The sequence below is a fragment of the Rutidosis leptorrhynchoides genome, chromosome 6 (genome assembly GCF_046630445.1).
Source record: "Rutidosis leptorrhynchoides isolate AG116_Rl617_1_P2 chromosome 6, CSIRO_AGI_Rlap_v1, whole genome shotgun sequence".
Classification (NCBI taxonomy): domain Eukaryota; kingdom Viridiplantae; phylum Streptophyta; class Magnoliopsida; order Asterales; family Asteraceae; genus Rutidosis; species Rutidosis leptorrhynchoides.
Window position 1 is genome coordinate 307605202 of NC_092338.1, and position 15902 is coordinate 307621103.

At 33.9% G+C, this 15902-nt stretch overlaps 3 protein-coding genes across 3 annotated transcripts; 1 reads left to right on the top strand and 2 right to left on the bottom strand.

Moving 5' to 3' along the window:
• The first annotated feature begins 1492 nt into the window (after nucleotides 1–1492).
• Nucleotides 1493–4932, top strand: LOC139852487 (chitinase-like protein 1). Its single transcript, XM_071841785.1, has 4 exons — nucleotides 1493–1644; nucleotides 2308–2695; nucleotides 3360–3519; nucleotides 4199–4932. Exons 2-4 carry the CDS (start codon nucleotides 2317–2319, stop codon nucleotides 4614–4616), a joined length of 957 nt encoding a protein of 318 aa, XP_071697886.1. The 5' UTR covers nucleotides 1493–1644; nucleotides 2308–2316; the 3' UTR covers nucleotides 4617–4932.
• A 1766-nt stretch (nucleotides 4933–6698) lies between these two features.
• On the bottom strand, nucleotides 6699–11003 carry LOC139853284 (uncharacterized). Its single transcript, XM_071842655.1, has 4 exons — nucleotides 10066–11003; nucleotides 9489–9681; nucleotides 8476–8644; nucleotides 6699–7301 (listed from the first exon to the last, which is right to left on the bottom strand). Exons 1-4 carry the CDS (start codon nucleotides 10859–10861, stop codon nucleotides 6810–6812), a joined length of 1650 nt encoding a protein of 549 aa, XP_071698756.1. The 5' UTR covers nucleotides 10862–11003; the 3' UTR covers nucleotides 6699–6809.
• A 1045-nt stretch (nucleotides 11004–12048) lies between these two features.
• Nucleotides 12049–15223, bottom strand: LOC139853376 (F-box/FBD/LRR-repeat protein At1g13570-like). The gene is made up of 5 exons (XM_071842764.1): nucleotides 15067–15223; nucleotides 13723–14333; nucleotides 13477–13584; nucleotides 12625–12783; nucleotides 12049–12541 (listed from the first exon to the last, which is right to left on the bottom strand). Exons 2-5 carry the CDS (start codon nucleotides 14305–14307, stop codon nucleotides 12212–12214), a joined length of 1182 nt encoding a protein of 393 aa, XP_071698865.1. The 5' UTR covers nucleotides 14308–14333; nucleotides 15067–15223; the 3' UTR covers nucleotides 12049–12211.
• Between the last annotated feature and the right edge of the window lie 679 nt (nucleotides 15224–15902).

Consider the following 15902-nt stretch of genomic DNA (forward strand, 5'->3'; position numbering starts at 1 on the left):
AGAAAGGGTATAAAAGCTAAATTGCAGATTTTTTACCCTACTGAGAGCAGCAACCACGATTTCACTCCCAATGAGTCATCTTTCCATCATTCAATGTGCCAAACGGAGCAAGAAACATCGAATCTACAGCATATCAATCATCCTGAACTTGAATCTCATTCCAGAAACTCATTTAATTCGGTTTATCTTTTGATTTTACAATCATGAATTGTTGTTCTTATTTAGTAATGGTTTGTTATTTTAATATGATTGTTGGCTAAACAATAGATGTCTATTTAGGCTAAATACGTTGACATAGGAGTTCTTTTATATTGCTTAATTCCTTTTCACAAGATTTAATGTTTGAATGAAGAACGGTCTTTATCTATCTATTATTGATTATGTTTATTAAGCTATTGTTTGTGACTCTTTGAATTGACAACTCATTAGTTAGAAGCTTTAGGTTATGATTTGGTGATCCAGAAATCATACGTTATCTTGACCAAGGAAGCGGATTAAGCTTGATTAAGAAAGATAGACGAAGGTGAATTGTAAGCAACGACCACTTAGCGCAGTTAGTGGTAACCGCGACCGTACGGCATCATAAGTTCAAATCATTGAGTTTGTTGAATGTCGAGTAGTTAGATCCCTAGACCGCGACCGCACGGCTAGAACTAGTTAGGAGACTTCACGCGTAGATGGAATTTATGAGGACTTAATCATAAATACTCTATGTGTCAAAATGAACAAAGCCTAGATAGACATATCACTCTTATTTTGTTGGTACTACATAATTTTCATTTTGCTTTCACGTTAGTTTTAAGACATCGCTCTGACATCCCAGTCGTTAAACGGAAACCCTGCTTAGTAAATTTGTTTAGAGTAAACTCATACGTTTTAGTTTATAATTACTATTACATGATTAGGTGCACTTGCCTATAGATATGTGCTAGTTGAATAGCTATTTCTTGATTAAAAATTACGACCTAATAGAGCACATAACTTCTAGAAAAACGTAGAGAATTTACCTGATGAAGAGCCACCGATGCCGACACTTTGAAAATTTGTCGAAGACAAAGAAGGTAAGTCCTTGTTAGCCTCGAGAATTAGATGTACACTGTAAGTCCTTGTTTGACTTGATGTTAGTTTAGTTAGTAAAGCAATAAAGTATGGGAAGTGATATATCCAACATGGAAGTTACTTCATCCACTACAAAATTGCATTATATATTTGTACTGTACAACTATATAATGCAGAGTTTGTGGTGGATGGAGTAATTTTCATGTTGGATATGGGATAAACTGACGGTTTTGGTACAACCCAAAATATTCCAACTCACTATGTCAACCACCGAGTGAAACTAAAAACAGTGAGTTGTCGGTGGCGAGTTAACTTAAATATTTAGTTGGTGGGTCGTGATGTAAAGCTTTACAATTCGTTTGCTTGACTCCAAATCCAGCCTGGATTTATACACCTCAACCTAAACCCATCTTTCAATCTCAACCGTCCACTTCTACAACCTCACATTCATTGCTCCACTGACAGAAATATTTCATCTAACAAACACTTCATTGGGAACTATTTTTTCATACAAAAAGCAGTTGCATTTCAATCAAAATAAACAAAAATATCAGATCTAGTTGAGGGAACAAGTCTCCAATCTCAGTAAGTTGATTGCACATTTTAGTTTCTTGAAATTGTATAGATCCTTGTAGTTTTAGCTATTTTGTTGACTTTTTTCTTTAATAATTAGAAAAAGGAACTCAATTTATTGTTGGGTGTTTTGATTTATGAATAGTCTGCTTGATTTAGATTGTAATTTATGCTAAATTATTGTATTTGGTGTCATGTGTTCTTTGAAACATCTGGGTATCTTTGATTTATGCATCCTTCAAGTGAATTAGATCAAATGCTCAAATAATTAAGAAAAGGAACTTGCTTTATTAGTGGGTAACTTGGTTTATGCATCTTCTATCTATTTCATATTGTAATTCATATTAAATTGTGCATTTTATCCTTCTATAAGTAGATATTATTATAACCCTAAAAACAAGACTAAATTGTGCATCTTGATCTTTTTAAGGAACATCTAATTGTGTTTTGGTATTATGGTGTTTTTGGTTGATGGTTGATTTATATTCTTTCACATTTTAGATTGTAATTCAATTTTTTCTCCGTTTTTTATTTATCATTATAATTTATAAAGAAACAAGATTCATAATGGGTATTTGGTTTTTATATCTCATGTTGTCTTACCTTTATATTTTTTTGCATATCTAATTACATAAACGGAGCTTGAGTTGTTACTGGTTTTTTTGGTTTATACAGCAAAGAAGAATGGAGACGAAACACACGTGTCTTTTGCTGATAACTTTAATGTTTATGATCATTTCAATTGTTGATGCTGACACATCACCTATATTGGTGAAAAAAGTTAAGGGAAAAAAAGTTTGCGATCAAGGTTGGGAATGTAAAGGGTGGTCAGAGTATTGTTGCAACCTTACAATATCACAGTATTTTGATTATTACCAATTCGAGAATCTTTTCTCAAAAAGGAATACACCGGTGGCACATGCTGTCGGTTTTTGGGATTTTAAATCTTTTATCATTGCCTCAACTGTTTACCAGCCCATCGGGTTTGGTACCACAGGCAACAAGACAACACAAATGTTGGAGATGGCTGCTTTTCTTGCTCATGTTGGAAGTCAAACTTCGTGTAAGTTGTGTTCATGAACAGTTCTACTTTATTTTGACGGGAAATGATGTTTTGCATTAGTTATTTAGTTTATAATTTTGAACTGGGTAAATTATCAAGCTTGCATCTGGAAATTGATTATTGTGTAATAGGTAAAAGATGGCCAGTTGGAAGAGTTTAGACACTCAGACCGCCTTGACTTATAGACACTTTTTTAAAACCGTTCTTGAAATTCTCATCATAACTAATGTATTAATGATGATTACAAAAACAAATAAACAATATTAGATATTAGGACTTAGGAGGTTGAATGCTTAAAAAAATGGATCTTGGGCAACTTTTAACCCGTTTGATTTGTCAGATTTCATTTAACTTTTTTTTATTGGACAAGTTTTACCCTTTTGAGATTAAAAAAACAACCCAATTTGACCTTTTTATAAGTAAATGGGTTGAAATTGCCACCTGTATGATTGCTGATTATTTAGGGCCTTGAAGAAGTATGTAACAAGCTAACCCATCTAGATTCCATTGCATCAATATAAATATAAAGTGATAAAGAATGGAGCTACTTTTATTGTCAAATCGCTTATGTTATTAGATTATGCTATCCTTATTATACTAATGGCACATTATTAAATTGCTAAATGTCAAAATAACTAATAATTTGTTGTTGAAAATGATTTAGGTGGATATGGAGTAGCAACCGGAGGACCTACGGCATGGGGTTTATGCTACAACAAAGAAATGAGTCCTATGCAAGACTATTGTGACGAAAGCTACAAATACACTTACCCTTGTGCCCCTGGAGCCCTCTATTTCGGTCGTGGTGCTTTACCCGTCTTTTGGTACGTATCAATTTTTCCTTTACATTTTTAATTCAATTTTTATGTTATGTATTGGTCAACTTAGTGACTAGGGGTGCATCTTAGCCTAGCCTAGGTTTTCTTGGCACGTGTAGAATTTGGTAGGCTTGTTACACACAAGCTCTTACCAAAATATCGAGTCGGGCATCTTAAACGTATGCATCAAAAGTTGCACATAATTTGGTTTACAAAATAAGAGTGCATCAAAAGTTGTACAAAATGTGATTCAATAACAATCCTTTTACATCAAATTTGTTCTCTAGAATGTCTTCACTATTTCACACAATATATTTTCCACTACAATACATTGCATACGTTTATTAAATGTATAGTATACTTTGAACATTTAAATATTTGAAGTATAACCAATATATGATATATGATAGAAGTAAAAAAAAACTTTACATATAGCCATATAGGTTAAGATGAAATTCAAACATTTGGTGGGATGTGTAGTGTTACGCCAAATTTGATGTAAAATGTCATAATATTTGCCGTTGCACCAAATTTATTCCTAATCAAGTGTCTTAGTTGGAGATATCAATTTGATGTTTTGATGCATACTTTAAGGATGGTCTTCTTAACCACTTTTGTGAATGTTTAAAGATCAAAAAATCAGTCAAAAGGTTTTAGTTAATTGAGATGATCATTATTGTTTCAGGAATTTCAATTACGGATACCTCGGTGATATGTTGAAGGTTGATCTCTTACACCATCCCGAATACCTTGAACAAAACGCAACTTTAGCCTTCCAAGCCGCAATGTTTCAATGGATGACTCCATTGAAAAAGGGTCAACCGTCACCTCATGATTGCATGGTTGGGACCTTTAAGCCGACCAAAAACGACACTTTGTCCAAAAGGTTACCAGGATTTGGGTGCACCATGAACGTCCTTTATGGTGAACGTACATGTGGCCAGGGTGATATCGATGATATGAACACCATCATTACACATTACTTGTATTATATTGATTTGATGGGTGGTAGCCGAGACCAAGCCGGGCCCCATGACGTGCTTACGTGTGCTGAACAGAAAGCATTTAACCCGTCAACTAAGAAATCAACGGCTTCGAGTTAATTAACTTTGGAGTCAAAGTCAACATTGTGTGAATTGAATTTGGGTTGAATATCTACAGAAATAAAAAGGTGTTACCCCTTGGAATGTTTGTAGGTTGTGAAGCTGGGGTCTGCCTTTGTTATGTCCCAGTTAATATAATCAAAATCATTTTGGTTTATATTATTTGATTTGTGAAATCTTGTTTTATGTCTTTATGTGAAATTAATGACAAGTCTCATATAAATATGGTCAGATTATGTTTCTTGAGCTTGCCTTTTGTATTATAAAAATTGTAATAAATTTGTACGTAGTCATGTTATTTGAAATTTGTGAACTACTTATCTGTCCTTGCTTTTTCTTAGTATAAGTTACTTCATTTAATAATTATAATCATTACATTCAATAGTCACGCAATATTCTGCATTATATGAAATTAGTTTGTTATACTAGTGAAATGACCCATGGAACCACGAGTTTGATTAAACGAAACAGTTTAATGATATGTTTTAGGAATTAAGTGAATGTAAATGCTAAAGTCGGTTAGTTTAATGACCCGTAAAACCACAGATTCTGACTAAGAAAATTGTCGTTTTTACAAACATATAGAGATATGTATTTTCGCATACATATGTAATGTAATTAATCCCGTAAATAGAACTCATATTTGAATATTAATATTATAATAATAATTATAATAATAATAATAAAGTTTGCTTAAAAATTGAGTATTTATATTTTTAATAATAATTATTACTAATAACAAATGCCTATTGAATTTTTTTTTTTTTAAATTGTAAAGATTAAATCATATCTTAATTATTCACATCTTAATTATAATAATTAAATTATAATTAATTGTAAAGATTAAATTTTAATTGTAAATTAAATTGATTTATGATGTCATTTAAGTGGGTTAGTTAAAAATTATAAAGATTAAATTATAATTAATTGTAAAATTGTAAATTAAATTGATTTATGATGTCATCTAAGTGGGTTAGATTTTTTTCTATTTTCTTTTTGATTTTTTTCAATGAAGAAAAATGACTATTTATGACATCATCATTATAGCATTTTAATATTAACTATAGATAGATAATGCCATGAAGATCAGATCAATAATCTATATCAGTACGCACATACCCTAGTCACATTCTTGAGTAAAGGACAAAAGGGCTTCTGATTTAGCGGTATTAAGAGAACTTATCAACCATGAGATTGTGATTTCGAGTCTCGTCGTGGATAAAAGGAGTTTGTTTGTTGTTCCAAAAAACACATTCTTTAAGTAACGGACTTTTGGATAGGAGTTGGAGTAACCATTTGTTTAAAGGTGTACAATTCTTGCACTTACGCAAGCTTATGAGGCTACTAATGCCATTGAATGTCGGCTGATAGCCAAAAGCACAACATTACAACATTGAGATATAGGACTGTTAACTGATGAAAGGAAACATGAAGAGAGTTAGGGGTGCCTTATACCACCCAAACTAGTCAAGGGTTAATTTCTCGATAGTATATTTCCGTGACAAATTATTTTAGTATATGGTCAATCTCAACGCGCGAGTTGTCTGCATACATGGACATGGTGAATTCGTGTATAGGACCCTCGTGCATTAACAGACACTAGTATATAACATATAAACTTTTATACCTGTATGTCTATATTTTCCTTTGATTATCTTCTTGAAACAATCATTTCAAGATAGCCTGGTTGAAGTCTTGATACTCTCACAAGAGGGTCAGGGAAATGGTCAATAACGGTCATAGGGTAATCCGGTTAAGTTACTGAAAAATACTCATCAAATAGATTCGGGGCATAATGGATTTAACTATATAAGTCAAAACAGACCCTTCTAAAATTTGCGTCGAAATGGGTTCAGAAAACTGCAGGCAACACACATTCAAACACGAGTCCGGATAGTTTCTTGATTCCCAATTATTCAACATCATATAACTACTTTCAAAACGTTTTCCGTTTTTTATAAAAGTTCTCGTTATTTTGGGGAGAAAAAAAATCTACTTTTAAAATGTAATTCCAAAAGCCCCAAGGCCCCTAACTATGTATGTTTTAAAAACAAATCAAGGGTAACTACAAACTAATGAAATTAACGATCAATACAAAATACATTGGTTTTTAACAAAGTCCATACAGCAAAATATCTCAAAACTCAATTGTTAATTTCCCTAAATAGTCAACAACCCCATCCATGTTTTGGACTATTTCGTTTCTAACTGTCCAAAATACTTGCCTGAAATAGTCACTAAAATATTAAGCATTATAACTTCATCATCAAGACTCGTTTTCTCAGACCGCAGCGTTGCACATTTTCTCAGCAAACACCGAAGTGAAGCACTAGTATCGGCATTTAAAGGTATATCAATGGCTGCACAAAGAGCGAACAACCATGCACAATCAGCTCGGCATAAAAAGCTCTTGGTCTCCATTGATGTTATGCGTTTCCTCAACATTGTGACTCGAGCCACAGGTTCCATCTCTAAGATTGCTTGCAAGCTAGGCCAGTCACATATAGTGGTCATATCTTCTGTTTGGTTTAAATTAGGATTCTCATGAATGAAACTGCTGACATCATCTGTCTGACAAAAATCGAGATTTTCTTGAATTGTATTCTCGATAATGGTTTGGGCCAGAGGAAGTGATTCAATTTGGCTAGAGAATGTAGAAGCAGAATTCTCGTCCTGAGATAATATCTGAAATTTAAAAAAAAAAATGTTAAAAAAATACAAATTAAAGTTGCTCAAAGAGACAATAACTAGTTCTGACAAAACGGTTGGTCAACGAGGAAAAGCAGGATAATTTGTATGTTTCTAAATTGAATAGAAATAGCCAATGTGTTAAATATGATTACGAGAACTAAAAAAAGGTAAAAAGTGATGCATATATGGTGGACGGTTCTAAAAGGTTCAAGAAAGGAATCGGTTACTTTGGCCCGAATTCTTGGAGTGCAAGCGAAGACAGGAAGATTTTAGCTTATTGTGGTTTTTATTTTATTTTATTTTATTTTTTGACATCAGTTTGGATCACTCAGGGGACTCAACCACCCACACGTTCATCTCCCGTAATTACATAACCCGCCCCTAACTACTGCCCTGGAGGAAATCCGGGCCAATCCGAGGGCATGGCCGGTAAAACCCTCCCTCCCCGCTGCCCCTGCACTAAGCGAAAGGCGACCTGGGTGGATACTTCAGGTCAGGGATAACATAGATTTTAGCTTATTGTTTTATTCAATTTTTGATATTTGATTAATAAAGTTTAGCAAAGCCAATTGGTTTTTCCCTGTTCGGGCTACCCGGGAGTGAGAGTGTTCACTGGCTGTTTCCAACCCTTCCCTGACCACCACAAAACATTCGTTATATGTAAGATTTGAACCCGAGACCTCTTGCAAGGAACTCATGGCCCCAACCACTGGGCTATCTTGTGATTACGAGAACTAAGTTAAGTAAATAAAGATCTAAGTTCATTAATAAAACAATTTAGAAAGTGTACACAAAAAAATACAGCAAATTTTGGCTTTGGGTTGTTCACATTTTAGCTAATCTTATTAACTTGGCTCGTTTGAAATAAAAAATTATAGTTATACATAAGGGGGTCAGAATCGCCACCTCGACGATTAGGCTACAAGAAAACCAAAGTTCAGCCAATGGGTCCACGATCCTTATATTATCAAATTCTTATATTGTCAAATAAGAAAAGACTAGAATTTTTATTTTATTTTAACAACCACCTTATGTTGTGCATGAACTGATTTAGAAGCTTTAAGCACAGTGCAAATACTACTTAGTTAAATCTCGTCAACCCATTTATTAGTACTTGTGTCAAAAATAGAACGTCTAGAAGATTAGTAAAAGGAAAGAACACGCTTACCATCCGTAATTTTGAAAAATCGGCAAGAAAAACATCTTCCCACTCTTTTAACGGCATCAAATGCTCGGGACATGGTGCAATATCAGGGATTTCGGGCATATAAACAGTTTGTTCTTTCAATGTTTTCGCCTTTGCGACCGTCACCTTTGGTATATGTTCAACTTCCCATCTGCGAACAAACAGGGTTATTACTATATGAAAACAAACATTTTATTTTATTTACTACACTACAAAACTATCTTCAGGTATACATGCGCGTATCTTGTTGACCATGCAGGTCCACCCAAGATACGGATGTAATCAGCTTCAATGCAGGAAAAAATAGTAATGACTGTGTATTTGTATGAAAACAAGACAAGATATCCAGAGACGGGTTGGACTGGGTTCGGTTGACCCATAAATATTTTCATCCATTTAAAAAGTTTTTATTGCATATAATTATAAAGACTATATCTGATTCTAAAAATAAAAATTCATACCCCTAAATTAAATTATTTCAAAGGTCGCATGCATCTGCGTAAAAATTACAATTTAGGCAACTTTTATTTTTTGAACAGCAGTTTGAGATCACCCAAGGAGGACTAAACCACCAACGCATTCATCTCCCTCAATTGTATAACCCACCCCCTACTGCTGCCCAGGAGGAAACCCGGCCCAATCCGAGGGCATGGGCGGTAAAACCCCCTCCCCACTGCCCCCGCAACACGATGTGCGGAAGACACCCTTGGATGGAATTTAAGGGTTAAGGGGCAACCTTGTGTTCAATGCTGCACCCCACGGGAGTCGAACTTCTGACCTCTCGCTAAGAGAGGCTACAACACAGGGTTATTTAGGCAACTTTTGACATGTTCAATACGCTTTAGCTAGTCTCTTCTCTTACTTGTTTATTAGTGTTATTTGACCCCCTTGAGAATAAACACAATCCAAATAAGTCTATTAATATTTAGAAATATCAAAATTAACACATTTTGATAGCAAAAAAAGCACAGAAAAAGTGGAAAGAGGCGCATTACCTGACTCGCCTAAGATATTCTAGTCCATCTTGTGGAGGGCCCGCATCAAAATCAGGTTCTCCAGTGACATAAAACGCAGGTCTTTGGATGCTCACGTAATCTGAATCGCTGTCTTCATCTTCATAGTAATCTTCCTCTGCATCCAAATCATTTGAATTTTGCATTTCACTACCAATGTTATCAGGCTTGTTACCTGAACCATATCATCATTTCAGTTGAAGGAAGATTATACTAACTTTGAAATGACATTTGAATTCTTAAAAGAACAAATTCACAATAAAACAAACGGTTTCTTCAAGAATACAAGTCTACGTTTTGACCATCTATGCATATTTAAGTAAAAGTCAATCACAATAACAATCTTTGTATATGCACAATGGAGTAATAAAGGCCTATGTATCAAGTATATGCATATGCTATTTATAATTAATAATTGAATAACAAGTTCATTAGGCTTTATCATCAACAATATGATCATAACTAGTGGCTAATTTACACTTATCAGAGACAAAAAAAATCATCAATTTCGATACTATTTGTTGGTGTCTAGTAAATAACTAAAAGATCAAGAATATACCCATACAACCAGAAGCAGTAGCACCAGCCTTTTTGTTGGCAAATCGAGTCCGCGGATCAAAATTCACTAAATTATCCTCTTCATCATGCTTAGTACCCACTATATTATCGTATTCCTTACAAACAGCAGATCCCAGCCCACAATAAACCCCAATCCATTTCTTTCTTTGTTCTTCCACTCCAGCATACCTCAACCCCTCCAATTCTTCCCTAACATAAGCAACTCTTGCCCTATCACCTCTTATATCACAATCACAGACACTTTGCCTTTCAAAATCATTAATCACATTCTTTTTCATCCCTTTTCCTCTTTTTCTGGGCCTTTTTTCCTTCTTTGAACCCCCATTTTGTTCCTGTTTTCCCTCATTAATAACATCAGTTTTTGATGAAGTACTGACATTTGTGACATGGGTATCATCAAATTGTGATAAATTACTGAAACTTGTGACCTGGGTTTCATCATTTTGTAACAAATTACTGAAATTTGTGATCTGGGTGTCCTCATTTTGTGACAAATTACTGAAATTTGTGACCTGGGTATCATCAAATTGTGACAAATTACTGAAATTTGTGACCTGGGTACCATCATTTTGAGACAAATTACTCAAATTTGTAGCGTGGGTATCATCTTGATCAACAGAACGAAATAAAGCGATCTCGTGAAAATCTTGATTACCTTGGCGGACTTGAGGAATCAAACCCACCTGAGAATCGATATTTTCTTCTTCTTGAATACTTTTGACGATGAAATCATCCGATGAAGTATTTGGTTTCAAAGTAGAAGAACCTTCTGCCATCTTAAGCACTGGGTTTAGGGTTTTAGCTAGCTTAGGGAAAGGAGTAAATTATCTATCAAATGATTCGGAGTTTTGGACCAGTATTTTCCACCCCTTACGTCGGTGTTAAAAATAAGCATTTTTATTTTTATTTTACTGTATTTTACGTTATCTTTCCGTACTATGTTAACATTCTTTTTACGTAAGCGACCCAAAATAACTGTAGTCCCATTCAATACACAAAGGAGAGGTGAACATGGGCCTGCCCCCAAAGGAGCTGATACCACTCAGGCTGATGCCTCGGTGGTATATATAAATGAATTATTACATAGATTTTTCAAAATTTGAGGTCCCGTTCAACTGCACACTTCGCACATGTTCTGAAGACACCTATAATAACCTAATGTCATAACACATACTAAAGCAGGTCAATCACATGATACAGTAAACTTAATTATTGTTCCAGCTTGAGATGACAGTTTATATGCCATAGTGAATATTGAAGCTTAATTTCAGATAAATGCATGTAATCTTTGCCATAATACCATTACTGCTATTATCCAAATGGCTAGTAGTATACCACATCAATGAAATTTTTTTCTAAAAACATTCAAAACTAACGGACGATGAGAGAGTCCTGATCCACCATTCCAAGTTCTGATTATTCCTTTCATAAACAGCTTCAACCGTTGCTCTTGCAGTAGATATAGCCAAAAACCAATCTCACGTGTTCACCATCTGAACTGATCCGCCCATTTTGACACTGTATATAAGATCATGTTTGAATGTGTTTTGTTTCTTGCAGTTATCGAAACCCGTTTATTTTGATATTGCCCATTTTTGACCGAAATCTGTTTTAGTCAGTCACCCAATCTGAACTGATCAGCCCATTTTGACACCTCAGAAGACATAGAGTTAGAGGTTTATTTTTTCTATATGCCAATCTTTCAGTGTCTAAAATACACCACACGCCCACACTCTGGTTACGTAGTTTTTCAACAATCATAATATTGGTCTGTACCAAGTTATCATGTCTAGTTAAATGGAAGTAATTATATCAGCATTTTGAGTCAAAATGTTCTCGTTGCAAAAAAAAAAAAAAAAAAAAAAAAAAAAGTGATAAAGAAGCCTGAATAAAAATACTCACCCTCCTCTCCTCGGTATCCTGAACAAACAAAAGTTTATCCATTTAAAGAGAGGTTGTACATCATCAAACCGCAGAAGCAATTAACAGTAAGAACAAGGGGTTACAAAAGTTACAAACGAGTAACCGAGTAAAACGACTACAAACCAATTACCTAAAGCCAGAATCTACAATCACAAAGTCGAACAAGCAATAAACATCCACATAAAGTCGGTTTGTTTTGTTGTTTACATTACACATCTGGATTTGCTGGTACAAGAATAGTCAACAACATTAACAACGATTTTTATTATAGGTGACGCGTGAGGGGCGGATAAAATACTCCGTGAAATCTCCAACTCTTCATCCTTAGTAACATAGTTGTCTAATAATATCTTCACCTTCTTTAGCACAGGTGACTTGGCTAATATAAGCTTTACAACATCCACATCACTCTTTCTGTGGCTCATATCTATGATCTCTAATTCATTCAGATTCTCCAACCATATATCCAAATAATCATCGACAGTTATGGAGTAACTTCTGTCAGCTTCCTCGATCCATGAATTCCCTAATATCTACAGAAGATGTTGGTATTTACTGTGTATGTTGGCATAAGAATCAGAACAAATAAAATACAACAAAAATTTATGTTACTCACCTTTATCTTTAGTTTTTCAAGGTTTGGGGAGCTTCTGATCAAAAAACCAAGAATTGGTAAACCCAATTTGTGAATGAAGGATATATTTTCTATGCATAAATATTTGAGGTGGATTAGTGCGGTTGGAAGCTCTTTTGGGACTCCTCCTTGTGCAAAAGACTTGAAACACAGAAAATCAAACATTAACAATAAGGGACGTAATAATCTTGTTATGTTGTATCTAACGTCTTGTAACGTGTAAACTGGTGACATGACACTGGTTTTAATGATGTGGTAGCATCTATGGCTCACAAGTCATCAAAATATAGTTACAATGATACATGATACAATAAGTCACTAGTGACTTACCTTATGAATAAGTCACTAGTTACATACAATGATACAATAGCGTTTTTAGTTAAGTTTGTTACATTTAAGACACTTGACGTAAATAAATTATCTTTGGGATTATACACAAGAAGCCCACCCAAGTTTATTACTCCGTAATATTTTTTTAGGCCACCCATATTTTTAGACCGATTTTGGAGGCCACTCAAATTCAAATTTTGTCCATTTTACATCAAATCATGCACACACACACACACACACACACACACAAAAACTCATCGAAAAATGTAAAATGAAGCAAATACTCGTCTATTTGACTAACAATAACAATAATAATAATAATAATAATCAAAGTAGTGTAATTTATGAAATAATTTGAGTTTTTTACATTTTCGTTTGGTTTTTAGGTGAATTTGATTTTAAAATTAACCAAAAACAAATTTGGTGACCTACAGAAATAAAATGGCAAATTTAGGTGGCCTCTTGATATATTATCCCATTACATTAATATCTGGATAATATTACCTCAATGACATCGGAATAAATAGAGAGGTTTCCAATAACAGGTAAACACTCGAATAGATTAATAATGGTGGAATCATCAGTGTCTTCAACACTTGTGTCCCTAATATCCTGCAACAACTTAAAGAACTCAAAAAGTAATATAAAACCCAATGAGGAAAGATATTATATCTTGACACATTTGAGACTGAAGATAACTGTCAATGCAACTATTAATGTGCTTATTCCAAGTATATAACAACAACTTACAAATGTCTCAAGTAATGGACAATTGGATAGGAGATGTATAAGCGTTTCTTTAGAGGTCAGAACCTCTTGCAAACTCAAGCTTGTAAGGCTACTAAATCCATTAAATGTTGGTTGATGGTAAAAATCACAATGAAGGAGAGATAGGTCCGTTAATTGACGCAATGAGAAGAGAGAATTGGGTAACTTATAACCCCACATAAAGTCAAGTGTTAACTTCTTGACTGTATTTTTCCTCGACAAATGAAATATTATTTGGTCAATCTCGATGCAAGATTCATCCGCGTCGATGGTAAGAGTGACCTCATGTATTGGACCCTCGTGCATCAACAGAATTTGGTATATAGCATAGAAAAATTTACACCTCTTTGTCATACTTTTCCTTTGATTTAGTGCTTCCCAATGGGGGATCTCAACCCCGTTAGTTGATACTTCAAAAGTATCCTCATCAAATACAAGTTTGGGAATTTTGATCCAATGATACCTCCATTCCTTAGAGAGGATACTCGTTCTTGCAGCCTCTTGAATCGGTAAAAAACATAATATGGTTTCTTTAATGCCGTTAGGAAGCTTACTGATCATATCCATCTTAAGATATCTCTGTTGGAGTGATACTAGGTAACGCAACCAACATAGCCAGTGTGAGTACAAACTTAATGAACATTAATGAACAAACAAAATAAGCCAATGGCTAATAAATAGTTGAATTCAGAAACAATACAGCATAGCAAGTATCAAACTTGACACAACGTTTAAATCTTTCCAGGAAAACAATTGTTAACCAAGTTCAAAAAAATACGCAAATTGACTTGGCTGAAATTGTAACTGTACACAAATTTAATCTTTATGATCAGTTTCGTGAAGGTTTGTGAACCATCACAAAGATAATTTTGTGCAGAAATTCAACTACTGTCAATAATTTTCACATTTTAAGTTATAAGTTACAAGTTACATAATATGAGAAACAAAACTATATAAAAAATCACCATACATACATTAATATACATGTATTATGTTCTATAAACAGAGGAAGCAAATTTGATAGTTCTGCAGCCCTAAAATCTCCAAAATTTAAGTATAGAAACAAACAAATTCAGAAATAATAAATCATAAAATGAAAACCAAAAGCATAAAACAGATCATAAATAAGTAAATGATGAATGTAACCTGTGATTACTATAGGGATATAGTTTTGTACTTAAGGTAAATTTTCATATGCATAATCAATCAGCACAAGTATAAACCATAAACAGTAATATAAACCAAAAAACGAAGAAATTGAAGCAACTAGGCTAGTAATAACAAATTGAAGCACGTTAATAGATCAATTCAGTTGAAAATTAGTACCTGATGATGCGATTTGATCGGAATCAAAAGCTAGGGTTTATGCATCTGAACGAATGTTTTATGTCGAACCCGTATATAAGTGTAGGTGGTCATAACATTGAAAACATAAGATAACATTAAAATAACTTAAAAATCAAATTTCACTTAGCATACAGTGTCCAAGGATTTGGGTACACGACCCCCCTCAGTGTCCATTTCACCATTTACTTTCCACGGTCCATTCACGGTGGGTTTGTGATTTTTTTTTTTTTTTTTAAATTATTCTATTTTATTATTGGTCCACATCACTGAAATGGACACCGAAATGTACACCGAACGACACCCACACTTTAATCAATTTCAAGGTCCATTTTCGATCTTGAAATGGACATCGAAAAATGGACACGGATACCTTGTGCTCTTACAAGTTACAAGTGGGGAGTGATAATAGATAAATGAGAAAATTAAATGAGAAAATTGTGCTGTTGGTTTATGTGATATGCATGAAATGAAATGAAGTATTTGGTCCATTAACTATATTTTTAAAGTTATTGGTCCCTGTGATTTTCAATAAGCGTGTGAGTAGTCCTTGTTAGTAACAGACGTTAACTTATTCTGTTAACTACTATCACATGCAAGTGTTTTTCGTCTTTTTAATAATCTCTTCGTCTTCATCTTATCTGCATCTTCATGAATGTTCATTTCGAGAATTTAAAAACGCTTTAAACCCAATATAGATACATAAAGAATAAAGATAAAGATAGATCTAATAACAAAATTAAACAAAATCAAAAACACATTAAGAACAAATGAGCACGTGAAGAACAAATCTGGAGAGCATTTCCAGATCTTATCGC